At 43.9% G+C, this 26,485-nt stretch overlaps 5 protein-coding genes across 9 annotated transcripts in view; 1 reads left to right on the top strand and 4 right to left on the bottom strand.

Moving 5' to 3' along the window:
• The window catches only part of chd3 (chromodomain helicase DNA binding protein 3), a 52,111-nt gene extending 45,461 nt beyond the window's left edge, over window positions 1-6,650 (bottom strand). For all 4 annotated transcript variants that reach the window (XM_030076099.1, XM_030076096.1, XM_030076098.1 and 1 more), the window contains exons 1-6: window positions 5,875-6,650; window positions 2,789-2,922; window positions 2,459-2,647; window positions 2,201-2,328; window positions 1,579-1,817; window positions 771-910 (exon numbers count right to left, since the gene is read on the bottom strand). In XM_030076099.1, coding sequence (XP_029931959.1) covers window positions 771-910; window positions 1,579-1,817; window positions 2,201-2,328; window positions 2,459-2,647; window positions 2,789-2,922; window positions 5,875-6,037 — 993 coding nt within the window. In that variant the 5' untranslated portion in view covers window positions 6,038-6,650. The remainder of the gene's footprint in view (window positions 1-770; window positions 911-1,578; window positions 1,818-2,200; window positions 2,329-2,458; window positions 2,648-2,788; window positions 2,923-5,874) is intronic.
• On the bottom strand, window positions 25-26,354 carry dnajc3b (DnaJ (Hsp40) homolog, subfamily C, member 3b). 2 transcript variants are annotated; one of them, XR_003929813.1, is made up of 13 exons: window positions 25,883-26,354; window positions 24,277-24,387; window positions 23,777-23,901; window positions 23,536-23,610; window positions 23,139-23,282; window positions 21,763-21,944; window positions 21,421-21,540; window positions 20,954-21,059; window positions 20,549-20,669; window positions 20,067-20,199; window positions 19,593-19,741; window positions 17,619-17,822; window positions 25-35 (listed from the first exon to the last, which is right to left on the bottom strand). XR_003929813.1 is itself a non-coding variant. In XM_030076100.1 (12 exons), exons 1-12 carry the CDS (start codon window positions 25,968-25,970, stop codon window positions 17,674-17,676), a joined length of 1,503 nt encoding a protein of 500 aa, XP_029931960.1. In that variant the 5' UTR covers window positions 25,971-26,354; the 3' UTR covers window positions 15,467-17,673. The 2 variants fall into 2 exon arrangements, 1 of the variants encoding a protein (XP_029931960.1); XM_030076100.1 differs by lacking the exon at window positions 25-35 and having other exon boundaries at window positions 15,467-17,822.
• cyb5d1 (cytochrome b5 domain containing 1) lies at window positions 7,308-11,668 on the bottom strand. Its single transcript, XM_030076104.1, has 4 exons — window positions 11,454-11,668; window positions 11,290-11,366; window positions 10,426-10,644; window positions 7,308-7,865 (listed from the first exon to the last, which is right to left on the bottom strand). Exons 1-4 carry the CDS (start codon window positions 11,572-11,574, stop codon window positions 7,635-7,637), a joined length of 648 nt encoding a protein of 215 aa, XP_029931964.1. The 5' UTR covers window positions 11,575-11,668; the 3' UTR covers window positions 7,308-7,634.
• Window positions 11,890-15,173, top strand: naa38 (N-alpha-acetyltransferase 38, NatC auxiliary subunit). Its single transcript, XM_030076112.1, has 3 exons — window positions 11,890-12,002; window positions 12,819-12,993; window positions 14,678-15,173. Exons 1-3 carry the CDS (start codon window positions 11,961-11,963, stop codon window positions 14,800-14,802), a joined length of 342 nt encoding a protein of 113 aa, XP_029931972.1. The 5' UTR covers window positions 11,890-11,960; the 3' UTR covers window positions 14,803-15,173.
• Window positions 18,259-26,485, bottom strand: part of LOC115376493 (cytidine deaminase) — a 28,716-nt gene continuing 20,489 nt past the window's right edge. Inside the window, exon 10 of the mRNA XM_030076108.1 lies at window positions 18,259-18,268. The gene's annotated coding sequence lies outside the window, so the exon portion shown is untranslated. The remainder of the gene's footprint in view (window positions 18,269-26,485) is intronic.

The raw sequence follows: 26,485 nt of genomic DNA, 5'->3' as shown, positions 1-26,485 counted from the left end.
TCCAGTAGATTTAACAAACTTGCACCCATCCTCTCCTCTTTAACTGATCCATCCATCCATCCATTAGGCCTGGAAATTTAATACTGCAATATTCTCCTGTACAAATGGTTGGAGGCAGGCAGATCTGTTTTCACTGGTTCTAGGATGTCAATGTCTTGTAATGATGGCTGACGAACACTTTTGATATTTCATGATTCTGTCATTTATTTCCTATTTTCATTGTAACTTGTTATATGTTCTTGGATGTCCGCAAGGCTGTTTTCTGTGTTGCTGCTCAATCTCATTGAGCCTTTCTTGGGTAAATAAAGGTTACATTTTTAAAAAATCAAATCGAAAAACATTGCGAAATTCAGTATTATAAGCCCCCCAAACACAACTTTAACACAACTTTTCAAAAAGTCTGTTGATTTTATTCTGAATTCTTCCACTAACATGTAGATGAGTTGCACAGCCATCAGAACTGTCACTTTTATAATCACAATAACTTGGTGCATCTTCAGCTGTTATATGGACTGTAAGTGGCCACTAAGCTACAGTGGCAAGAATTTAACCAACTGTTATAAATCAAACAGCAGTTAAACAAAATGATGTTAAACAAGTAGCATGAAACAAAACAAATGTTAAATCAAATATGATAATACAAGAGACATTGCAAAAGGATGCAAATATTGCAATATTATCAGATACTGGCCCAAGCCGACCATCCATCCATCCAACCATCCATCCATCCATCCTCTGTTTCCGGTGCTAAACACTCTGCTGATACTCACTGAGCAGCTCTTCTTCCTCTTGGTGCCTAAGGCCCCCAGTTTGATTCGAATGGGTGCCATTTTTTTAGCCTTGGCTACACCTGCAGTCTTTTTCTTGTCTGGCACACGAGGACTTTTACTGCGCTTCTTATAGCCCGGGCCTGGACAGACAGTCAAAGAGTACAGGGAATATTTGAGAAGGCAGAAGAGGAATAAACACAAACGAAGCGGCGATGAGTACATTAGCAGAGGGGGACAAGCGGGAAATAATATCTTTTTGATAAACAGTCCACTAAGTGCATGTCTTATTAAGATGTAGACAGCAATACAAGCTACCAGCAGCTTTTCACAAGACATTTGCATGCGCCTAAAGATAATGAGGTTGTTATATCATCTGCCTCTGAAGCTGAATACAGCCCCGGTGGCCCAGGGTCAATTCCCACTAGAAACTTTTTTCCCATCTCTCAGCGATTTAACACTCATTATTATAATGTCTCAATAAAAACATCTTTTGGAGACAGAGCAGCACACTTCACTGCCACATCATTTTACACAGTTTCTCCTCTGTTAAAAGTGACAGAAAATTTACAGAAGAAAGGGGATAAAAGGCAAAATGTCGAGAGCTGAGCTTTAACAAATAATATTGCAGATATTACAGGTGTAATGCAAGCAACGGCTGTTTGTTTCTTCATAAATCCTCCTTTCCAGCTCTTAATTTGGATGAACTGGATACTGGTTTTACCATCCAGGTGAGCTAAACCAAGTTCTCCACGTCTGTTAAAACCACAACATCAACCGTTCAGAAAAATACAAGGAACCATCCGCTGACCTTTGCCCTCCTTGGTCTTGGCCTTGCGGAGTGGTGGCGGCTGAGGCGGCGGCTCAGGGGAGGCGGTCGCCGCGGAGACCTGCTCGGCGACAGCGATGGCGGCGGCAGCTGCGGCCGCTGCTACAGCAGCAGCATTGCCCTTGAAGGGGTTGTTGGAGCTGAACTCCCTCCACTTGGCCCCCAAGATGGTCATCATCTTCGACATGGGGATCTTGGGGTTCTTCTTAGCTATCATAGGCCTGGGAGAGGAAGGTTTGGGTAGTTTTGAGTTGTTTTGGAAAGAGGAAAAATATGAAACAAACTTTGATTCCATGAATAAAAGCCATTTTCCGAAAAATGCTCTAAATTCAAATGTCCAAGGTTATAGAAATCTAAATTTTAAAATGTGATTTAGTTTGAGTCATTCAATTTAGTGTATTTTGACTCTAACCACAAACTCCGATAGACTTCATGAAACAATTATTCAAATCTTTCCAGGCCAGTCTGCACAATTTGAACTGTCACCCCCACTAGAAACCCTCCAATTAGCCGGTTTGGCTCATTTCAATTACAGGACATCCTGCTGTCAGCCAATTACAGTCCAGTACCCCGCACCATATGAACAGAACAGGAGGACCAGTACCTCATAAATTGGCTGAAGGCTTTGTAGTTGGTGAGTTCCCTGTAGTCTTCCTCTGTGAAGGTATGATCAACATCCTCCAGACCCCACTCCTGCGCCAGCTGGGCCGACGTCTTCTGCTCTATCGGTTGCTGAGAAAAAAAAAACAGTCACACCAATAAATTCGTGGACCAAACAGGACCAAGCTTGTCAAAAACACCTTTATGTCTTGACGCTGCGCTCCTTTTCACGGACAAAGATGGCGTTCATTTTGTTGTTTACCTTTGTTGTTTCTTCCTGACTGCTGTCTCTGTCGCCGTCGTCTTTTTTCTTCTTCTTGGTTTTCTTCTCTTTCCTTTCCTTGTGTTTCTTCTTCTTCTTTTTCTCGCCAGATCCATAGTCGCTGGCGGCGCTGTCCGAGTTCTCGCCATAGTCTCTTTCTCTGTCCGTGTCTCTCTCTACATCACTGTCCTGATGGGGGGGAGAAAGAGGAGGACAGAAGTGGTGAAGTGAGAGAGAGAGTAAGTGGCAAAATAACCAAGAGAGAATAATATCCTGTAGTTCTCAAAGTGAAGTGTTTAAATCAAGAGTCCTGTGGCGTTAGAAACTTACAATCTTCTTGCGTTTTTTTGCTTTGACAGGTTTCCCCTCTTTCTCTTTGTCTTTCTTCTTTGTCTCCTTCTTCTTCTTGGGCCGTCCTTTCTTCCTGCCCGGGCTCTCCCTGTCCGATGCCTCTCCCCTGTCGTCTGCGAAGGGGGGTGAAGAGGTTAAAGAACAAGAGAAAGAAAGACATCTATCAGAATGTGATGAACACTAATCTACTCTACTCCACTTCACAACACCCAGCTAATCCCCCCCCTGAACACAATTACCCACAACAAAAGCGTTGTGATAGTCACGGTGGCATCAGTGACCTCTGCCCTTGACTGAATTGTGACACATGCCAAATTAGTTCCAGTTAGTCATTGTGTTGTAAGGAGATTTGACAGCTGGCGTTGCTTCAACACAAAGCACAGGAATAATTGGTTTATGGAAACGTGCCTATATGGACCAGCGCCTTCGGAAAGACCACCAAACCAGGGTCTTTTATTGTGAAACATTTCCACAGGTCAAGGTTATGTGCGTGGTGACACAATGACAAATGCACTGTTTATTTTTTGCAAGCTTATTTTAGGTATTCTCGGCACTGCAGAAACATGGGTATGCCTTGATGTGTCAAAGTAAATAATGAAGAGATGTTTTCATCGGCTGCCTACCATATCAAGTCAGAAAAACAAATAGTTTAAGAGCTCCGTCTGTCTTTTACCATACAAGACTGTGGCCGCAGGCTGTGCACATGCCCAGAATTTGAACCTTAATCTGAGAATGTGCATGGCTAAAATCCAAGATTATCTTTCCTTTCATGGAACAAACAATGTGAGAATATTAGCCTAGTTATTCCCCAAGGTGCCTGAGCATTATCGCAACCCCCGCTAACTCACTGGGAAAAGCAGTTTAACCTGGAACCTGACCTGAGCTGGAGCAGAAACAGAGACAGACACACACACAGAGAGAGAGAGGAGAGATGGAGAGATGGAGAGAGAGAGAGAGAGAGAGAGAGAGAGAGAGAGAGGCTGCAGCTTCAGACAGAATGCAGTAAAGCATTAAAGCATAACCAAAATGAGGGCTGCGGTCGCGGCCATCCAACCCGCCTGTTTGATAGGCTACATTTTGTTGGATTTTATTGTCTGCCTGCCTTTGTTGGTGCGCGCTCCCACCAGCACCCCCCCCTCACACACACTCCCCGCCCCCCCCTCACACACACACTCCCTCCTCCTCCTCCTCCTCCTCTTCCCTGCCCGCCCGCGTATCCGTGCAACGTGCAGCCGATTGAGAGACGCCGGGGGCGGCAGCAGCACACACTCAGGTCTCGGTGATTCAGAGGCCGCCAGCGGGATGGTGTGATGAACTGGAACGACTTCCTCCCGCCCTTTAACTTCTACACTGGGACCCCGACCACCGCCGTGCCCGCTGCCAGAGGTCGTGGGGGGGTTAGGGTCCACCACGGGAAGCCTCACACTGGCCCCTTAATTGATTCGTCTGGCGTGGCGGGTGGCCGTGGAGCCCAGCTAATTAAGTAAACGCTAATGAAAAGTCGCCGTAATAAAACCCTGTAATATTCCTGCAGGAACTTCAACTGTTTTTTTTTTTTTTTTTTTTTAATTTTTACTTTGGAGTTTATAGCGTGCTTCGTGGTGTTTAATCCCCCTGTAGAATCTCAAACACTGCCTTCTAGTTTGATTGTCATATTTAAAATTCATCCAGGAATATTACACATCCTGCGTGTTTTGAATAGACTGGCCCCGTAAATAAATGCAGGGCTCATCCTACTACAAGCGGCTTTCGCAGCAACCAAAAACTAACACTTTGATGTCCCCCCTCTCTCGCCACCGTGGCGAGGTTAATTCAGCTGTTACACTTTGTGCATCTTTGACTTGCACCGCGACACCGGAGCATGACTTCACGCTCGCAGAAACTTCCAGAATGTCATATTATTGCCTCGCACTGATTAGTCCGATCGATTAGTTGTTGCGGGGCGGGTTTTCCGCCGCTGTGGCAGGGCAGTGCAAGGGAGGTAAATAATGCAACCATCCCTCCGTGCCATGGAGTCGTATAGAAAAATGAAGGAGTATTTGTGCTGTTGGGGTAATTAGGTAGCGGCTAAGCTAAAGCTACCAGAGGGGGCTGAAGTGAGGAAAACACTCTCACACCTTCTGTCCCGGGGAAAGTGGGCAGCATGCGGTGTCCTATTTTGAACTGTCACTGACAGCGACCGAGGGGTAGGGGGAAGTTTCTGTCACACTCACACACACACCACAATTTCACACACACTATCATCCCGCTTTCATGTCTGCACAGCAAAACGCATCATCCCTCCAGATGCGATAGAGATATCAAACAGCCCCCGTGGCCAGGAGTCCATGTTTTCTGACGGTCCTGCCGTGAGCTTTTTACCCTTCAGGGCGACCTCATTATCATTCGCCGCCTGAAATCATTTACTCGTCATGCATGTCTAGGAAGCAGTCAAAAGGGGATTAAAACAACCCAGCGGCGTTGACGTGCACCAACTTTGAGCATTGCATGTTGAAGGAACTGGGGTTTGCAGCTACAAACCGCGGTGGCAAGTTTGTGTTAAAGTTGCATTTCAACTCTTTGCTGGTATGTACCCGGGGGGTGAAGCTGGCCGGGTGCAATAAACGAGTGTGCATCAACACTGAAGCAGGTACAGGCACTGATAGTGTTGGCGATTAAAGAATAACAGAGTTGTTAAGTATGTTTGTTTTATATATGCGCGCTCCCGGCTTTCTCCCGTCTCTACTGTGCCTCCAAAAACAAGGCACCGGACCTACAGCAACATATAGCATGACCAAGTGGAGGATGTGCCAGCTTGCCATGCCATGTAGCGTGTGGTCTTTTGAAAAAATTTGCGAGTAGTAGCCTAAGTATGTTTCTATTTTGTACGCGCGCCCCCGAGTCCACCGCTAGTCTCCACACAACACACCGGACCGAGAGGAACATATTACCAGATGGGGTATGAGCTGTGGGATGAGGCTACTTCCAGCAAAAGCCTTTCCCCCCACCGAAAAAAATGTTTATGAGTTAAGTGTGTTTTTATTTTGTATGCGCGCTCCCGACCTCTCCGCCAGTCTCTACTGTACCTGGCGCGGCTGGTGTTGCAGTTTCCCGAGGCGCCGCCGGCGAGTTTATGTCGCTTGCGTTCTCGTCTAGGTCTCCGTCGTCCTCTTCTTCATCAAAATCTCCTCCCTCGGAATTAACCACCATGCCCTCGTCTTCCTCACAGGACCGGAGAGGAGAGGACATTATATTCCTGTCATTGGCTCCGTCCTTGTATTCAAAAAAGCGTATTCTTCCCCGAATATATGATATTTATTTAATATTCAAATCGGCACAGAAAAAAGTGGGGGGCGTTTTGGAATATTTTACACTAGGCAGAGCAACAAAGATGGCCGCCCTCTTATATTTATTTTTTAACAACCCCCCCAATAAGAAAAAATCCCCTTACATAAAAAATGGCTGACTATATTATTTCAGAACGCACCCCCCTCCTCCTTTCTCTATCTCTCTCCCTCTCTCTTTCTCCCTCCGCTCGCCCCCTCCCTCCCTAAAAACGTACACATTGTTGCAAGAAAAAAGGGGTGTGTGGCTGCATGTAAGTTACATTGTTACTTGTTTGTTTCTTTCTCTGCTTTGTTCCCCCCCCCCCCCCTCCCCAACCTCCCCTCCTTCACCACAACCGGATCAGTCACGAATCCGACAGACTTGCCTGGTGTCACTGTCACTTGCAAGATCACACGCAACAACTCTCGCTTTCTGCATTGCAGAGCCCGACACAAATCTATCAAATATGGCCACCTTATATTCTCCGGAGCCCCCACCGTTGTATAAAAAATAATTTTGGAGCAGGAGGGTTGTGTGTGTGTGTGTGTGTGTGTGTGTGTGTGTGTGTGTGTGTGTGTGTGTGTGTGTGTGTGTCTGAGTGCTGGGGAGGGATTGAGAGAGGGGGGTTGGGAAAATCTGCCGCAGCCATGCCCAGACTTACATCAGATTGTATTGCTTAAAAATTAACTACTTGTGGTGGGGATAAAAACAATTCAGAATATGCAAACTACATTTTCCCCGTCAGAGATTATGATATTAAACAGCTGGCAGGGAATAATCCATCTCCAAAACACAGGGTGAAAAAAAGAGAAACCTTTTTTTTGGACACCTAAGTGTGCAAGAAGCCACTCACAAGCAACAGCCTGTGTCAACTGGATGGCAGTAAGGCCATGGGAATCCCTAGACCCCAGTCAACCCTCGGTGGCTTGCTCAGGGCACTTTTGTTTTGACAAAAGGAATTTTGATTTGCCTTCCACATTCAAACCTCACGAAGAAATGGGGAGGGGGGGGTCAGACAGAGAAATTGTAGCACTGCCGGGCATAATATGAAAAAAACGAGCTCCACTGCTGCATCTTAATCAGTTTTTTGGGGGGGAAATGCATAGAAACACAAACCTAAGAGCTGCTGTTGAGAGCTATATGTAGGTTAACATTATATTAACAACTCTAAAGGCCTTGATTTGATTGCGTTGATTCAATTTTATTGAATTTAGTCACTGTTAAAATTGCGAGATGCTTTTAGGAAGCAAAATAAAGCAGGCAAATGAGCAGCAGCACTCCAAAAATGCTTCAACGGAATAAGGCACATTAATCAAAATGCAAAAGTGATACGGCTCATAACCGTTTAACATATTCTGTGCAGTGCTGTTCACATGTATAACACTTAAGAGTCAAATTAAAGCCTGTTATTGGAAGAGCACTGACAGGATCTCTGGTTAACTCGCTGTAAATGTCAGTCAGCATTCCTGCTCTAAAACATCTTACACATTTATCACTATCGGGGCGAGAGCAGGGGGGGTCAGAACTCAGTCAGGTCGTCGTTGAAGTAGAGGCAGATGGACGGGGTGAAGAGGTCACGGTCCATGCGGCACCTGTAAAACTCCTCGTCCTCGTCCGGCATGCCGTTTTCACTCAGCGTCTTGCTCATGTCCAGGAGGGCTCCGTCATGCTTCCAGGTGTAGCTGGATGCATGCGAGTTGTAGCGCAGGTACCGCTGCAGGATCTCAGCCAGCGTCTCCTCTGTGCACACCTGAACAAAATAAGAGGTGGCAAATGAGCTCTGGAAATGTCAAATCTCTAATGTGAATTTCTCAAGCAGGAAGTCAGCAAGGGGGAATCTTCTGTCAAAAGGGAGATGCAAATGCTCCACGTGGGAATTTGGACACTGAATTTGTGGGCATAGTCACATATTTTCTTTAAAGGTTTTATGTGTAGGTGCAATATAATCTATTTTATTTTAGGTATAGATAATAGTTTTTATTGAAGTCAAGGCATGTTTTACTCCAGTATTGGCAAACAATACAGATGCAACCTATTTTTTTTGCACAATGAGTATGTAAATTTCATGCCTTACCATGTCAGTGAGTGTATAAAGAGCACTTTCAATCAAGTATTTGATTTCAAATTGAAATTGGGCAGCTTTAAAGATCCCAAGCAGTGGTATTTGTGCAGGTCTTTATTGTATTTTTGCATTAGACAGGAAATACTGTACATAAGTGACAAGCATGTGACAGAAGGTGAGATTTGGGGTTAAACTTGTAACATCATGAGCTCACAGCACCTCGCCCTGCAGGCAGAATGGTGTGTAAAGTGTGATCCCCCCCTCCTCTTGTATTGTGTCTATATATGGCACTCTGTCAACTGAAGCTGTAACCCTGATAAATCGATGGCATGTACACAAGCATTTCAATTATGACTCCTCTTCTGTGTGCACTCGACTGCTGCAACAGGTGCTTGAACCACTCCAGCTTGGCTTCCTGCACCCGCAGATGAGAAGAAAGGAATTTAGTTAGAGCCTGATCCACTGGGCACACTTGCCAAGAAAGACAGAGAGGGCAGTGGAAGACAGAGGGGGAGGAGATGCGTGTGTGTGTGAGAGAGAAGTGTGTTTGTGTGCATGTTTGCCAGTGAATTTTGCATGTGTGCACTTGTGTAGTGGAAGTGTGTGATTGGAGCCCCCCCACTGAGCCCCTGGCCACTGAGGAGACTGTTGTTGCCAGATATGGTGGCTGGCGGGACAGACCCATGTCTTCTCACTCCACTGGAGAAAAGTGTTTGTATATGTGTGTGTGTGTGTGTGTGTGTGTGTGTTCACCCTCACCCACAGCAGCAGCATGTGTATTTCTAGCTGCCACTATGCACGTGCGATTGCATATGTCTCCCTGTGTGACAACAAAACCCCAGCCAGGGCTCCCTCGTGCGCCACAGGCCCTGACACACTGCACTACTGTGCTGCTCGCTCCCCCCCGTGTCCGTTTGGCAGGGACTCATGTTGAGGATGAGAGGGGAAAGCGCCTCCCCTGGGTGCATGCTAGCTAACCCAGATTTTATGCAGTGTGACACGCAGAGGAAGACACCAGCACCTGTGCTCCATTCAGAGCTGCGCTGTCTCCATAGTGGCAACCCAGTGAGCAGATAATGGCTAAACACCATTCATGCAGCCAGGGCTTGTGAGGGGGAAAGTTGGTGTGGTTTCACACTCATCTGCACAGTGTGTGTTTTTTCTTTTTTTATGCATAGCTCTGGTCAACCCTTTTCCCTTCTATTGACATTTTACACAACCAAACTAAAATGTTTTAAATATGAAATATGCTCATGTCTGTTGTGCCTTTTTCAAGTCAGTGGGCTCCAGTTGTGGTTTTCTCCTCTCTTAGCAGCTTAGTGCCTCTGAATGGGTTGCATCAGCCTTTAATTTGCTTCAAAATGATCTCCTCTGCTCTTAGCAAGTCCCAATTTCTGGATAAAAATCCACAGCCTTGGTAATAATATGTCTACCGCCTAAATTTCTCTTCCAGTCAAACAGAGCACACACACACACTTTAACAGTGCCATTTGTGTTCACAGTGCTAAGAGATGATCCCTTGGGAACCCTTCAGAAAACACACACCCAAGGTCACAGAAAGACAGTGGGATGATTCCTGTTGAGCAGAAATGAACTGCGCCTGCCAACAGTATTCTCTAGAGATGGCTATTTGTGCTTTCACAAGATATTTACACACCAGATTTTTGACAAACAATCATCACTAATGCGGATATGATGACCAAACACATAGAGGCGGAAAATGAAACAGCTGGGACAGTTCAGGAAGTTGAGAAAATTGCATCTCTTTAGTGTAATGCAGCCTTTTAAACCAGGAAAAAACGACACTTATGCCATATTATAATATCCAGAATCACAGATGATATCAAGTCTCAAATCTTGATAACAACACGGCTGCTGCCAGTATCTCTGGGTTGGAGGATCTGGTCATATGAACATGTAATATACAAATCATCTGCACATCTGATGTCATCAGGTCATCTACCACATTATTCATAGCTAATGCATGCGTACAGAAAACATATTAATAGTGTCAGCCCAGTGCAAATGCTAGTAAATTGTGCATTCATGTGCAAGAGAGAAACTTGAGTGTTGCTCTCAGTTCCTAATATGCAGTTCATGGACATAAAATGCAGTAAAATCAGCCACTTATACACACATAAGGAGAGGGGAGAAAAAAATCAGGTATTTAACAGAAAAAGAAAATGTGAGTCATTTTTGAGTTTTTTGTTGCACATAGATGTCTATCCTCAAATTTTCACTAGCTCACCTCCAGCTTCTGCTCCTGCACTGTCAGGGTGTTGATGATGCGGATCCACCTGCTTTTAGCCGTCAGCAGCCCCACCTCGTACGTCGCGTCCTTCCACCAGGGCCGGCCGAAGTCGTTGGCCCAGGTGGTGCTGGGGCAGTTGGGGGGCACATGCACGAAGCGGCCCCTCGGGGTGTAGTACTTGACACAGTTAGTCATCGGGTCAACATGGGTCAGGATCTGAGGAACAGGGACTCCATGAATAAATAGGGAACAAAGCTGAAAATGACTGACTGATGAAAATTGTTGTTTCGCCAAATTGTACATTATTATGTTTTAGGTACTTTATGCATATGATGTGGGTTAATACTTTAATGTTTGTCAGAACTGTTAATGTTTTTAAATGACGATTCATCTCTGAACCTTCATTTATCTCATAGGCTGTTGCTCACTGCACTTGGAGCTGCAAAGAAAAAAAAAAAAAAGATGGTTGCTACTAGGTGGCTCACTTTCTTTCTGTGGCACCATTTTATGACTGACATTTTGGTTTTGGAGCTCCTAAAATCAAAAGGTGGCAAGGTAAATGTTACTTTTGTCCTTTTAATTTGTGCAAACCATGCAAAGGGGCTGCCAAGTGGGGTCCTGACAGGGAAACATGTATTGTTTAGTTTTTTTTTGTGCCTCTGGGTATTCCTTCTACTTACTTTTATGCTTTGTTTTTGTCAGTCTAATAAATCTGTCTCTGCTCTATGTTTTCTATTATTAGCAGTATTATTTTTGATGTATGTTTCTCCCTCTCTCAGGAAAGAATGTGCAGTTAAATAAAAACTTGGTCAAAAAAAGTGAAATGAGTCATGCTTTTTGGCTCGCCGGGCTCTTACTCACATCTTTAGTTTTAGGGTCAAACCAGTGGCTGATGTCCTTTCCTGCACACTCGATGATGGGCTGCAGAAGAACATCACCTGAGACACAAAAAGCTTGTTTAATCCAAAATCAAGGACTAAGAATAAATAAACCCGGTGCTGTCCATGTGCCCAGCTGCTGCTCACCTTTGAACTGCTCCATCAGAGGGCTCAGGTCCCACACCTTCCCCAGGAACGACACCCACAGGTCACAAGCGGTGTTGTGGGCAGACACCTCGGTGGCTGTGAAGTATTTTGGCCTCGACATATTTTAAATCGAACCACTGTAGGTTCTGTAGAAAAACACAAAACAGCTGTAATGCATTTTTAAAACATTTTAAAATCATCCAGATTCACCGTGTTGCTGCGTTTGTCATGTTAACCAGCCCTTCCATCAACAGTTTGGCTTTGTTACTGTGGCAACCAGGACGGCGGCCGCTGGGGTCCAAAAGACAGATAACCTTGGGAAGAAAGTTCAGTTCCGCTCAAACTATGTAATGTGTTTTCTTAAATAATTTATTGTGCATGTTTTGGTAAATATAATTTATTTATTATTATTATTTTTTTTAACTTTATCATAATAATGTGAGTTTCCGGTTTAGCCGGTCCGACAGAGAAATTCCTCCGCAGCCAAATGGAAGTGTAGGAGAAGGAATGGCAGCAACAATGATTGAGGAAAACGGTCCGTCGTCGCATGTATGTGTTAGTTTGCTTTCCTCTAACATCGCCGTTTTTTAACTAAGTCGTATACGTTATCTGACGTGTCATGTGGGTGAGGAAAAAGTAAGGCTAATTGGTAACTTCCAGCTAATTTCCTTAGCAGGACTTGTGTTGAGACGTTAGCAAGCGGCTAACGCGTTAGCTGTTTACAACTGTTGTGTGTGTGTCTCTGTTTAAACTGACAGGATTAGCCGCTGCCTCCCTCAGACATTAGCTTTCTGTTTAGTGCTTGGGTTATAATTTGTCTTAGAGCATTAGATAACTTTCCTGGCAGACGGCTAAGTTTCCCTCTCATTACACCTGACCTGATATTATTTTCACCTGTCTATTAATAACCCCCAGACGTTTCATGTGAAAAGGTCAGGCACAAACAGCCAGACGAGGGAACATATTTTTCTAATTTGGTCTTACATCAGTGATTGAAGTTGTAGGGCTGCCATATCGACCATATCGACACAATTTCATACCTCGATATTTATGCCTAATATCTTGATAGTGATACGATATAAGGTATGACTATGGTTTTACATTTATTTCAGATTTTAAGGGTAGCAACAGTGGAAATTGAGCATTCTTAATAATAACAATTAGATGTAAAAAATACAGTTACTTCACCACAAAACAGACCAATCACTGTCTCAGGCTAACCCTAACCCTAAATTTGATATCATCTGTCATCTATCATTGCTTTTTTAGATGTTAATGTTGCACTTGTTTATATGTAGATAACAATATGATAACAGTGTATTGTTGAGCTGTATAATAAGTTGTTATGTCTCTGTCCACCTGCAGGAACAGCCTGAACTGTCGTCATCGTCCCAAGCCAGGCAGAAGCTGGAGGGGCTGCTGAACAAGAACATGAGGATCCGGATGACGGACGGGCGGACGCTGGTGGGACTCTTCCTCTGCACGGACCGAGACTGCAACGTCATCCTGGGCTCAGCTCAGGAGTTCCTCAAATCCACAGGTAGGTCCTAGACTGGAGTGTTGCATGAACATGTTGTCCAAAGACCCAGCTGCGAGGAAGAGCATCCAGGTACAAGAGACCATCATTCAAAAGTCTGAAGTGAAAAAGGCACCAGTTCCCATTAATTAGGACATGAAGAAGTTGTCTTATTGCTACAAACCTGAGCTGCAGCCTTTTCACAAGATTTTCAGCGTTTTGGAAAACAACCTTTTGTGTTTTTCCTAGAATTTGCTTGATTAATTTGTATCTGTAGTTAAAATCCCAGAGCTGACATAATGCAAGTCCACAAAAAGAGTACCATACAGCATTCAGCCTGCTTCTCTTGTCATGCGCTGTTTTCTAACACTGAATGACAAAGAGCAAGGAAATTCAACACAATCACCCTGGCATGGATGTTTAGTAAAAAGCCTTCATAAAAATATTTTCTATGCTGTTTCAGTAATATCATATATATATATATATATATATATATATATATATATATATCATATAGAAGAGTAAAAAGACCTACAAAGTGCTCCATTTTTGACAGTTGAATCATGTTTTGCCTTGCCAGTTGAACTCTTCTAATCATAGTCGTGAGTAAAATTAAAACTGGCAACCCTAATCCACCTATAGGAGAGTATTCATCAGGGATGTTTAGTGAAGACAAATGAATTACAAAAGGTATCTATGGACTTCATGATTAGTTTGAATTTTCAAACAAAGCTATTTTCAGTGCGAGCTGTAATAAATAGATGCATCAGAAAGGGTAAAATAGGGTTAACGCCTGAAGATCAAGCTACTTGCATAGTTATTTTACCAGATACAGGGAAAATGCATGAAACTTGTTTTTCTCGTCATTGATATTGGTAGTGCATTGTTATTGATAGTGGATCTTCATGGTTCCCACGGGTCACTGAATATGTGTAAAGTTATGAAATTTTGAAATGTAATTTGTGTCAGGGAATTTAATAAATTTTTGGGACAAGTCATGGAATATGGTGGAATTTCGCCGGCTTCAATTTAGAGAGCTAGTTAGGTACCAAGCATAATAATTGTATTGTGTTCTCATTATGTTCATTTCCCCCTCAGAATAAAACAATAATAAACTTAAAGACCTCTGAATCTAAGATGTGTTTAAAAAAATGTGGTAAAGGAAAAAACATGCAACACTTACATAGGTTTTGAAAATTCATCATTTTAGTCACAGCGACTCATGGAAATGTCAGGGAATTTTACATTTGACATTGAGTGGAAATGCGAATGCAATGTGTTATAGACCCAGATAATAAATGACTTGTTGTAAAATTGTTTTTTAGCCAACACAACAAACAGAAAGTAGAAGCATTGCCTTGGATTTGTTGGTGAGGTCACGTGACAGTAGAAGTTTCGGTATGAGTAATGAGGCACACGGGTCTCGAATCAGGTCCCAGATTGCAAGATATGATACAAGTGAGCTGCGTTTCCCGAAACCGTTTATTTGCTGAGTTCATGTTTGTGACTCTAATCTCATAGACAAAGAGGATCTTTGTGGTAAGGTGCTTCTGGGAAACCGGGCCGAGCGCACAGTCTTGTAACCTGGCGTCCACTGCAAACTGAGTGTCAGCTGCTCACATTGTTGTCAGATCTCTATCAGTGAACAAACACCGTATCACTCCTGTGTGCACGTGGGTGACTTTGACCATGTCCTCATCTTTTCCAGACATGTTCTCCCAAGGGGAACCCAGAGTGCTGGGCCTGGCCATGATCCCCGGTCACCACGTGGTGTCCATCGAGGTCGAGGCAGACAGTCTGGATGACACACAGGGCTTCGGAGCGAGCCACTGACATCGCCCGCCCCGCCTGGAGGATTACCTCGCAGCGTGACTTGACTACCGCAAGGCTGGTTCAAAGGCTGCGGCCGAGCCCGAGGCAGAACGGACATCTTGAACGGCGGGGATTTAGTCAGTCACCCAGCGTCCGAAGATGAAGAGCTCCTGCGCCGGTGCTCTGGGTGCAGCAATCTTTTACGCTTGAAGACGTGATCATTTGCAGTGATGACTGGACAATGCAGCATGTGTGTTAATGTCTGTGTGTGTGTCTCGGTGTGTTGAAATGTGTGTAACAGAGGCGTACTGTAGTTTGCGTGGCAATTGTGTTTCAGTGCTAAGTGTCTGTTTCATAAGGTTTTGAAATAAATCACTGTATTTGAAGCTTTGTGTTTAACTATCACTGTCAAATAAGAACAACATTGAGGGTAAATTGCAATTCTTGCTTATGTTTAGGCTCATTTTTAGCTTTTGTATATAGGAAAATGCATGTAGCATGTTGATCAAGAAGGATGGTTGTGTAGTAAGGAGGAAGGTCGTCCTTGAACTTAAAGGGAATCATCTGCCCTGCTGAAGTGCCCTTGAGCAAGACACTAAATCCCTGCTCGGGGCGCTGCTTTGGATCTGACCCCGTTTCCAAGTTGTATGCTTGAGCAAATATGAAGGAATTAGGACAAAATGGGCTTATTTCAGCATTTTAATACACGTTCGAGCATGTCAGCTGACTCAGTTTGGCAACATAAAAACCGACGCAACTAAAAACCAGAAAACCCTTTAAAAAAAAAAAAAAGAAGGAGAAGAAACCGAGGAATAAACCCGTCCCAGGCAGTCGATTTAAATACAAAGGATTTGTCACATTCATTTCAGTCAAGCAGTGACTCGGATTCAAAGCATTTAGTTACTTTGCTTGAAATGTGGTGGAACTTAAACATAGCTCTGCCATTACTGACAAAATAATTTAATTTGTAGTCAAACAGTGAGCAATCCTCTTATACAAAAAAAAAAGTTTTTGCTCATACTGTAGTTCTGCATGTCTTGCATGGCGGCGACACTGGAGCCTCACTTACAAAGCTGCACTTGGATTTCAACTTTATCTTGATCAGATTTCAAATTGTTCCTTGGCATAATCTGTTCACCTGACTGATATTTTGCAAACACATGAATCTTGTACCTCAGGAATTGTAGGTTCATATTTAGTTTCATTAGCCTTAACTATTTAACCAGTGAGGCTTTGTTTTTATATGTTAAGTTGAATGGTTTAAATACTGATTCCAGTAAATTAGCCCATGTTTACATTCTGCATGACTATATCAACATGCACCCTGACAAAAACAACAATATGGTGCAGCTTTTTATTCCGTTTCAGCATGGGTGGCCCACACTCAAAGGTGTGTGGTCGACACAGTTAATGTGGCAACAGCGCCCCCTAACAGTCATGACCACATGTAGAAGCCCAGTATTCAAATGTGACATGGACTTCTGCCTGTGTGCATTTCATCAATGTGATTTGTTCATGAGAGCTTTCTACAGATGAGGCTCCAGGCTTGCCACTAAAGTGACTCTTGTTTTTTTCAAAGAATCCTTGCCAAAAAAAAAAAAAACTTTGGAAACACTATCATCAACATTTCTGGAGTGGAACAGAAGTGGAGTGGTTATTAAAAAAAAAGAGGAGAAAAGTGCAAGTTCTCAAAGACATGCTTTGAAATAACTGAAAAGGGAAAGAAAACAATACTACAACTCTGACTAATCAAGTTCCTATTGTTGTTCAGAAAAAATGAAAATTCAAGTCAAGCCACGTCTTCCAAAAGAGTTACACTCAGTTGCAGTTGAAATAGCCTATTGAAAATGAAATATTTGTAAACAAAATAGGATTTAAGTCTGCATACTCACATCCACATCTGATTCCAAATCGACAGCCAGCTCACTAAATGTTTCAGAAAATAAACAGGTCTCTCAAAACTGGAGGCCAGGGAACCAAGAGCAATTTGTCGCAATCAAATACGAGCGTGGCTACAGCAACTTGAGATTCATTGAATTTCAAAATGTTTACACCGACACTGATTCTGTAGTGCTAAAAGGTTCTGGTACCAGAAAATGGGCACATTTCACAAGAAAATCATGTGGACCTCCTGGCAGCCTCACAGAGTCTCTCTTACTTCATGTCGCTGCAGAGGTTCAGGGAAGTGTCTCTAGATGTCATCCAGCACTGAGAGAGCTTTACATGTTGACAGATGCAGAGCGAGCACGGGAAACATGTAACTTCCTCTTTAGGATTCCCGCTTTGAAGAATACTGCGAGCAGAAACCAAACTGACAGCACACCGACTATCATCCTATATCATTTCAAACCAAAGAGCAAAAAGAGCTACTGCATTGATAAGGAGTCCCTTCCTTGGTAAAGGCTCAAAGAATGGCACAAAGAAAGATAGAAAGAAGTAGCAAGACCAGATCCCCGCCCTCCTAAAAAAAAAAAAAAAAAAAGAAAAAGAAAAAGAAAGAAAAAAAGAAAATGCACCATAATGGCTGCTTTCAACCACCACCGTGCCGTTTTGAAAGACTGAAGCATTGATGCACGACTTCGTTTTGCAGTCTTTAACCACAGCGACAAATGAATTCAACAATGACCGTTGTAAGTTCCATTGTTTTTGTGTTAAAAAAAAAAAGTCAGTTTTTCCCCTCTGTATAGCTCAAGCCCTGGCTATACAGACACTGAAAGTCAAATCATCAAGGTTAAAATAACCTACAGAATTCATACACATCCAAGCTGAAGCACAAGCTCTGAGGAGACAGCCGAGTTTCCTCCACAGAAGTCCCACTAGCTTCCCCTCCAGTGAACATACGGTGCCCCGTCCGATGAAGTCCCCGTGCCCCTTGTGTTCAAGTCCTCCTCTCTAGTTGTAGTGGAACTTGAAGTGGAAGTTCCCTCCTGACTCAAAGGGGTTGAAGTGAAACGGCCAGCCGTGGCCGCCCTGTCCGCCTCCACCCTGCTGGTTCTCCGGGTCCAGAGGATCCTCACCCGCGTCAAACTTCTGCCTCATTTCTGCAGCGATAAGACAAAGAACATAAGAGTTACACTACTGCCGTGATGCGAGAATTTCAAAGTGGGTGACAATGCACAGACATTTTTGCACGACATGTATGGCTTTCTGCAGACATGTTAATGTAAATACGGTATTCATCTGCATATCACATATACAGCTATAAATTCACATATCTGCTTTCTTCGGTTACGATATCCTGTATCTCAGACTTATATTAGGTAGTGGGCCACATTTGTTTAAATCAGGCCTCACCAGGGCTGGATTATATTTTGTGGACACACTCTCTGGTTTATTACTTTAAAATCATTCTATTAGGAGCCTTCCAATCAATGAAAAATTGTGTGTTGGCTCATGAAAATAACACAAAATGTAAAGAGAAATGCAACAAATATACAGAAGACAGGTTTGCCATTTACCTCCCAGAAGAAAATACTGCTCTTTCCATCTTTCATGAAAAATTCTTCATTGCATGACAAACGTCTTTTTTTTTTTTTTTTTTTTTTTGCAGAGCAATGGTCAGTGCTTCAACTAGCCTGGTGGTTTTTCCAATACTATGCCGGATGATTTACTTAATTTATCCTTTTATAGTGGAAATCTCTTATTTTGCGTATTACACATACATTACTCACAAAAAGTTAGGAATATTCGGCTTTCGGGTGAAATTTCAGGATGAACCTAAAATGCATTATAACCTTTACAGGTGAACTTAATGTGACCTTCTGTAAACTTTTGAATGCACATGTCCAACTGTTCAGTGTTTCAGTACTTTTTGCACAAGTTGCTGTTCTCTAACAAGGAGCTTAACGGCAAAATTCACATCAGGTGTTTGATGCTCCAGCTCATCGAGGTCGTATCATTAGGGAACGGCTGCTGGAGACTGGGGTACCTCAAATGGAGTGGCCTGCACTTTCTCCAGACCTGAATCCCATAGAAAACCTATGGGATCAGCTGAGTCGCCGTGTAGAGGCTCGGAGCTCTGTACCCCAGAACCTCAATGTCCTGAGGGCCGCCCTTCAAGAAGAGTGGGATGCCATGCCTCAGCAGACAATAAGTCGACTTGTGAACAGCATGAGACGTCGTTGTCAAGCTGTAATTGATGCTCAAGGGCACATGACAAGTTATTGAGACATTGACATTTTTTGTTGTGGTATATCCACCACTGTTGTTGGCTTCTGTTTCAAGAAATTGTTTGAGATGAGGAAATCACCAGTGCATGCTTCTACTTAAATGCCCTACTTTCATGATATAATATCACTGTAGCGTGAACATTTTCCATTTTCCATAAATTTCACCCAAAAGCCAAATATCCCTAACTTTTTGTGAGTAGTGTAGTTGATAATAGTTGAATTCAAGTATTTCAAATGGGAAAAAATGATTTAATATGTTGAACATCTTGGGGGCGGGATGAGATGTGGCTGGATGGACCGTGTCTCTGATATCTGTGGTCTAGTGGTTGGAGAGACTTGTCCATGCATCCATCAAGAGTGTTGAACCCTCCTTGAGCAAAATGCTTTCAAAACTCACTTTGCCACTCTCCACCCATTTCAATTTCAAGTCTCTCCCGACGCCCCCCAACCCACATATTTGCAATTCCAGCTGCATGAAGATGAAAGACTCTGAGCGAGCAACTGGTGATGCAAGACATTTTGTTTTGCAGCCAAGAAAATAAATCACACAGGACCGAAACCCTCCCTGCTCACTCAGTGTTAAATCACTCTTGTTAAAAAAAGGGGTCGGCAGAATTCCTGAAATATAAATGCGATCCAGACCTGGGTCGGTGAGGACCTCTTTGGCTGAGGCGATGTCGATAAACTTCTTTTCCGCCTCCTTCTTCTCAGCCTCGGACTGGAAATTGTCGGGGTGCCACTGCTGCGCCAGCTTCCTGTACGCCTTGATGATCTCCTGTTTACTGGCGCTCCTGAGAGAACAATACAGGTCGGTGCGAGTAAATGGGGGTGTTCTGGTCCATAAAGTGGTCAAGTCCCGTGAGCGCACTCTCAGTGTGTGTGCGTGTGCCCAAGTCGTATATCTAATTCTCAACTAGTCATATTGAATCTGCAGGATGAAGGGGAGTGGGTGAGGGTGTAATAGTGGAAATAAACCTTCTGGGCCTGACTGGGAGTTCAGTGTCAAACCTAACATTATTACTTCCGTGATAGCCGAAGAATTTCATTTATTCCATGCCAGGAAATGTTTGCCTTTTGTCGCGCAGACCTACTAGGGCGTAATTGTGGAGAGGTTACCTGTTGACACCGAGGATCTTATAGTAGTCCCTCTTGCGAGAGATTTTAAGCAGCTTCTGTGCCCGTTCCAGCCCTTCTCTAATCTCATTGCTGTCGCTGTCAAACTCTCTCGCTTCTTGGTAGTCCTCCACCGCTGTAGGGGGAAAAGTACAAGAGATTACATAACTTTAAAAAAATTAAAATCAAAGTCTTATAACTAAGCAATGACAATTCACCCCTTAGATTAGGTTTCTGGCCTCTTAGCGATGATATATTATTGATTATAGGGGTTTTGGGGAAATTGTGGTGATCATAAGCCATTTTTCTGCCTCCTCTTTCCTATTTCTTTGCTTTTGTTTATGGTAAGTGGCTGAAAAACAAAATAGTGTATGAATGAGGTGATCACAGACATGGTAGTGACTGCACTGCCTCATCTCCTCCTGTCTAAATAGGGTTTAAGACAACTTTAGGTCGGTGTTTTCCAACAGGGCGAGCAGTATCACCTTTCTCGTAGTCCTGATTGAGGATGAAAGCCTCGGCTCGGTCTCGGAGGACGTTGACGTTGCGGGGGTCTCTCTGGTGAGCCTCTGAACACACGTCGATCGCATCGTGAGCCCTCTTGATCTAAAATGAGCGAGACAGGGGGACGAGAAGGCATGGGAGCAAAACAAAGACTTTAATATCGGCTTGCACAATACCCATTAGCCCTGTGTAGCACTACTAACCGAAAACTACATTTTTTCTTCCTCACACTACCCTTCATGGCAGAAAAAACTGTTAATTACCTAGTCAGTAAATTCAGAAACATATATGAGCAGTAATTCACTCAATCAATTTCCTATCCCTCGTGCAGATTTTGCTATCTCAAACTGTGGATATAGAGCCAGTTTGAAATCAAAGTGTCTCACCTTGACGAGGCAGTGGCAGATCCTCTCCTTGGCCAGGTTGGTGTAGAACGGGACATTAGGCTCCGTCTTCATGGCCGATTCGTACTTCTCTATGGCCTCCTGATACCTGATTGCAGAAAGTCAAAACGCAGCAAGTGATTGTAGCTTATCTGCAAGATGCTGTGTCATTTAGAGATGATTCTTGTTTATAACACTTTGAGAAAAAAGTTTACAAAATTAGTTTGCGGGTCTGCCATTGTTTAATTGCACTTCTGCTTTATTAAGTCACTGCAGAGCAAACAGCCACAGAAGGCAACAACAAACTTCCACCTCTGGGGCTGCATCTCACAAGTTATGTCATAAGAAATTTAAATGAACACATTTTTAACTTTAAAATACAGTTATATTGAGACCATAAAGACCATAATTTATGAGGGAAAATGCACTAAAACAGAAACAGAAGCCCCAGACGATGCAGATGTACCGACCTCTCCTCCTGAATGAGCTCCTCCGCAGCGTCCAGTTGCTTGCTGAGCTTCTTCACCTGCTTGTAGTGGCTGAAACACTCCTTGTCATCCTGGTCGAGCTTCAGACACTCTCGGATGTGACTTCACACAGATAAGACGGTTGGGAGGAGGGAGGAATGGAGAAGGAAGGGAGAGAGGGAGGGAAGCACATGCAGGCTTGTTAGTAACAACCGTCCCGGCATGAAGCATCACCAACTCAACAAGGTGAAATGAGTGCGTAGTTCCAACACTGCTCTGAGGATGAAAATCGACTTAATTTGCATGACTTAGGGGTAGTTTGTTTATCCCAGTCGCCCGGCTCACTTGAGTGATTCGTGGTGTTCGCCGAGGCTGTAGTGCAGCATGCTGAGCTTCAGGAAGGCAGCGCGGTTGTCGTTGCGTAGCCTTGTGGTCGGCGTGAGGTCCTGGATGGCCTTCTGCGGGTCTCCCAGCCGGATGTAACATTCGGCACGGAGCTCCCGCGACTCAGGGTCCCAGGGCGAGATCTGGAGAACAATGAGCTTCCTTATTAACCTCTTCAACCCTGTCAGTCCCATCGTCATTACAAATGCACGCTGCACAGCCGAGCTTTGTTCAAACCCACAGAATTTCACTCTGAATTCTGATGGAGACCCCAGGTTACACCTGAGCAATATGGACAGAATCAAACATCACAATATTTTTGAGCAAATACGTCACCATTGATATTTTATACTATATAATACTGTGCTTCCATAAGATATTTATATACAAGATTTTTTAATAACAATCATTAGTAATTTGGATGTTATGAGCAAGCAGCTGGACAAAAAATAATAAAACAGCTAGAACAGTATGATGAGTTCAGAAACCTGCATCCTTTCACTGTAATGCAGCATTTAAAACCAGGAAAAGGCAGCATTTATGCCATATCATGATATTACGATATCCACGACTGTATCAATATAATAAAAATATATTGCCCAGTTGCAAGATTTACAGAAATACCAAATAGGTGGTTCTGAATTACAGGGAAATGTGTATAAAATCCTGCAATGATAAAACAATGGCATTTTGGGTATTAATATTTCACTCAATAGAAGTGTGATGTAGCTCAAATGAGACACTGCAACCAGCAGATACAGAATAAAGATGTGACACTGTTGTACAACATGGCAAAAAAAATCTAACTTTCAACCTACTCAAGAGGAAATTTAAGGGAAACTCAGAGTTAATGCATGACCGTGATGACTAAGTCTCACTTCCATAATTAACATCAATACAGAACAGAGTTGGGTCCTATTACCCGGTTCTGTTTTGGAACTAGCTTCGAGTTGGCAAAAGGCCGAGGCTGTACCAATCCTCTTATCCAATCCTCCCACACCCCTGATCACGTCACGCAGCTGCATTGTCAGTCAACACTTCCTGGTGTGTTGACTGACAACACGCCTTATTGACACAAGCCTTTGAAAGTGCAGCCACAGCAAAGTTAATGAGCGTTGTGCATGTTACTGAAACTTCAAGTTTACTTATAGCCTTAAGTACAATGGGTGCCAGTCGAATCAAATGAAATCAAATATTCCTTTTTCCCTGATAAATTATGTGACGAGGTAAGAAACAGATTCAGATTGACGCTAATTTGAAACCAAACTGTTCTCTTGGTAAAAGCAAAGCTGAGCTTCCACACTCAGTAAGAGCAGACGGCAGCAGCTGGCATGTACCTCAATGACTCGGTCCAGCACGGTGATGGTGGTGCTGTAGTCCCCCCGGTGGTGCGCGGCGTGAGCCTCCTCCTGCAGCTCCTCCAGCTCGTTCGCCTTCATCAGCTGGTCCTGCGCCTCCTCCTGGTCCGGGGAGCGCTGCAGCTGAAAACGGGAGAGGAGCATCTTCCTTTAACAGCATGTGTTAGTCATATTTACAGTCTGTGTTTGATGGGGCTGGATTATTTATTGTAAGATGCACGGGCAGTGAAAACCGATGATCACCATGCTTCACCAGTCTCCACCACACAGTCATACAAATGGTCCATTATAAAAGCAAGCAGTAGACCAAGGAGAGGAGTGCTGGACAGAAGTCATGACTGTTGGACGTAAGCGGGTAGCATGGTATCAAACTCACCACGGCTTCAAAGTCCTCCCTCGCCTCTTGAGTGTTGCCCTGCTTTAAGAGGATATTCCCTCTCTGCAACCTGGCCTGGAAATGGAAGGAAAATGGTGAGATGGAATGGGAGACGGAGGTGGAACAAGAGAAGGAGAGAGAGCCCAGAGGGACAAGACCGATCATCAAACGGACAAAACATAAGGAAGTAGAATACAGCATCGCGTGCCAAACCAACGTTGTGTGGTTCATGTTGACTTACAGCGAGGAAGTCGGGCTTGAGCTGGATGGCTCTGGTCAGGTCGGGCAGCGCGGACTTGGACTTCCCCATGGCCAGGAACACAGCGGCCCTCTTGTAATAGGTCAGATAATTTTTGGAGTCCCCCTCTAGAAAACATCAAAGTGTACAGTAAGACATATAAAGTTCAAACCACCAGTGTCCGTATGTTAACTTGCATATTGTCAGATTCATTGGCTGCAAATATGAGAATGAATCTGTGTTGGACAAGCAGGCTTTAGAGACGGCAAAGAATGAGATATGCATGAGAGAAAAGAGAGCAAAAATAAATACCAGCTGTTAAATGAATCACTAAACATTTCCCCTATTTCCTCCACTTTATACACTGCAGAGAGTGAAGCATACAAGAAAGATGTCTGCAGTACGTGCGAGAGAGAGAACGACACGTCAGAGCAGCAGCGCATTGTGAAAGCATCGAGCAATGGCAATAGTGTGTGTGTGTGTGTGTGTGTGTGTAACCTTACCCACAGCAGAGTGGTAGTGGGACAGGGCTTCGGCCAGCTGACCAGCTGCCAAAAGTTTGCGGCCCATCTCCAAGTGGTGCTCCGTCTCCACATGGGTCGCCCCTAAGACACCTGTAATATAAACCGTGGCTTGAGCCTCTGCTGGAAATACATCACTGACAAACACCATCTTGTAGCTCAGACTGCCTTTGCAAACTGGCATTATGCTGTTTGTATTCAAATTTAATGTTACATTTTAGAGATATGTGGGAAAGAACAACAACTTGCAGTGAGTGCAACTTTATAATGATCAGAAAAGCCCAGCTATAGATCAAGAAACTACAATCTACCAGCAGAAAAAGGAGTAAGTACGAGAGTCGTGGTGCCCTGACAACATTCCTGAAATTGGACATGTAGCAGAGAAGTTCCTGGAAAACAAAGTAAAACCTAAGAAGAGAGGTAGGACTTTTTGTTTTGTTTTGTTTTTTGGTAACAGAAATCAGAGTGAGACGAAGACGGCAACAGTTGTAGAATTTGTGAGATGCTAGATTTTTGAAGTTACTAATCTGTTATAATAATGCCTTCACTAATTGCCATAATACTGACGCCCATCCTGCTCCAGTCTCCAGCAGCGATACAAACTCAAACACCTTTTTCAGTTCATGTAGATTTTTAAAATCAATAAATAGCCGGCACATCGACATCCAATTCCACCAGCACTTTGGTGAAAAAGACTTAAACCCTGTTAAGTGTCATTTGATGCCACCGAACAGGGCTGGGAGAATACACCTCCCTCCTGATTTGATACTATCACAATACTCCGGTGTTGATTCGATATGCACTGCAACTCTTAAGTACTGTGATTCGATATTGTTTTTTAAAATTTATATCCTCTAGTTTGTGGGCGTGAAGTTTCACGAGGCTCTAATTCATTCATTATATACAGTGATATCAAGCTCCAAAAATGATCTCACTACAATGAAATGTTCACAATGCAGGCTTACATCACCACACATGAATGAAATGTGGCTCATTGAATCCACAAGAGTCTCAGCTTTCCAGTCAAACCCAATTCATGCACCTCCAACACTCTTTAGGCCCCAGTCTGTACAAATACATTTCACAACAGGCCAAAATGACACATCTGTGCCCCCCAAACTGCATGGGACTGGCATGAGGTGGGCATGTCTGCAAAGGGGAGACCTGTGTGTGCCCATAGAGCGCATTTTCAATCAGACACCTTGAGGTCAAAGGAGCCCTTTAAACATGGCCATGCCCGTTTTCCCCACTCACTTTGGAGCAATGTTTTGCCACCTTAGCGGCTACCTTGCATTATCTTTACTAAAAAATTGATTCATCATGCTAATTTAGTCATTCATAATCACAGTGCACGTGTGAACAGGTGTTAAAACCCCTCGCAAAGCAGCCACACGGCTCACAGTGTTTCATTTATAGGAGCTTTTGCCTTGTTTACGTTCAGGACAAAATGTTTAGCTCGGTGTTTCAACCCCCAGGACGATGTTAAAGTACATTTCCGGGTTCCGGCAGTTTAGGTGTGTGTTTAAAAGCTTTTTGGCCGTGTGTTCATGTTGGAGGTTGGGAGTAAATTGCCCCAGGCTGGTCTTACCATCCAGCTGGACGTCCAGGATGACACACAGCAGCGACAGGCAGAACAGGACACCGCTGACTCCTTTCCGCCGACTCGGTTCCTCCATCGCCGAAATAAAGTCAAACTCGCGCCGCGGTGTCGGCAAAAATCACGTTTCCGATATCGCTGTCGTGAAAACAAAGATGTGTGTCATGAAAGCAGCGGTATTCCTCATTAACCTGTCATCGCTGCCGCTTGCTAAATCTCTGTGGATGTGATGTGGAGCTAAGGAGGGGGTCTATTTATGGTCCGAGTGTTAAAAAAGTCCGTGCGGAAACGTGAAACGCCGCTGAGAAGTTCTCCTGGAAACACAGTGGAAGTTTTGCAGCGCAGTTTTTTTGTTGGTCAACGCGGAGTCACCGGGCTTCGGTTCAGTTTAAAACACCGCTAAATGCAGAATGATGATGATGATGATGGTGGCGGGGCGGAAACTCAGCAGCTGAGCGGCGCACACCCGGTGAACTAAACTTGTGTGAGCGGCGTTTCGTCCCTCCTCCCGCTCTGGCCTACATTTCTGTGATTGGTCCGCACGGCGCACATCCGCGTTCGCCTAGAAACGTGGGCTGCTCTGATTGGAGGAAC

Source organism: Myripristis murdjan, chromosome 18 (genome assembly GCF_902150065.1).
Source record: "Myripristis murdjan chromosome 18, fMyrMur1.1, whole genome shotgun sequence".
Lineage (NCBI taxonomy): Eukaryota > Metazoa > Chordata > Actinopteri > Holocentriformes > Holocentridae > Myripristis > Myripristis murdjan.
Note: the sequence above shows the minus strand (reverse complement) of the source record. Positions and strands in the feature narration are given on the sequence as shown.

What these genes read in the sequence shown, in the direction of transcription:
- cyb5d1 (XM_030076104.1), bottom strand. Translation starts at nt 11,574, where the DNA reads ATGTCGAGGCCAAAATACTTCACAGCCACCGAGGTGTCTGCCCACAAC. An exon ending in TCTGATGGAGCAGTTCAAAG is followed by an intron (nt 11,367 to 11,453) that starts GTGAGCAGCAGC and finishes TTTGTGTCTCAG; the next exon opens with GTGATGTTCTTCTGCAGCCC. An exon ending in TGCAGGAGCAGAAGCTGGAG is followed by an intron (nt 7,866 to 10,425) that starts GTGAGCTAGTGA and finishes TATTTTGTTCAG; the next exon opens with GTGTGCACAGAGGAGACGCT.
- naa38 (XM_030076112.1), top strand. Translation starts at nt 11,961, where the DNA reads ATGGCAGCAACAATGATTGAGGAAAACGGTCCGTCGTCGCAT. An exon ending in AAAACGGTCCGTCGTCGCAT is followed by an intron (nt 12,003 to 12,818) that starts GTATGTGTTAGT and finishes GTCCACCTGCAG; the next exon opens with GAACAGCCTGAACTGTCGTC. An exon ending in GGAGTTCCTCAAATCCACAG is followed by an intron (nt 12,994 to 14,677) that starts GTAGGTCCTAGA and finishes CATCTTTTCCAG; the next exon opens with ACATGTTCTCCCAAGGGGAA.
- dnajc3b (XM_030076100.1), bottom strand. Translation starts at nt 25,970, where the DNA reads ATGGAGGAACCGAGTCGGCGGAAAGGAGTCAGCGGTGTCCTGTTCTGC. An exon ending in GGGAGGACTTTGAAGCCGTG is followed by an intron (nt 23,283 to 23,535) that starts GTGAGTTTGATA and finishes TCCCGTTTTCAG; the next exon opens with CTGCAGCGCTCCCCGGACCA. An exon ending in CAATCAGGACTACGAGAAAG is followed by an intron (nt 20,200 to 20,548) that starts GTGATACTGCTC and finishes TTCCCCCTACAG; the next exon opens with CGGTGGAGGACTACCAAGAA.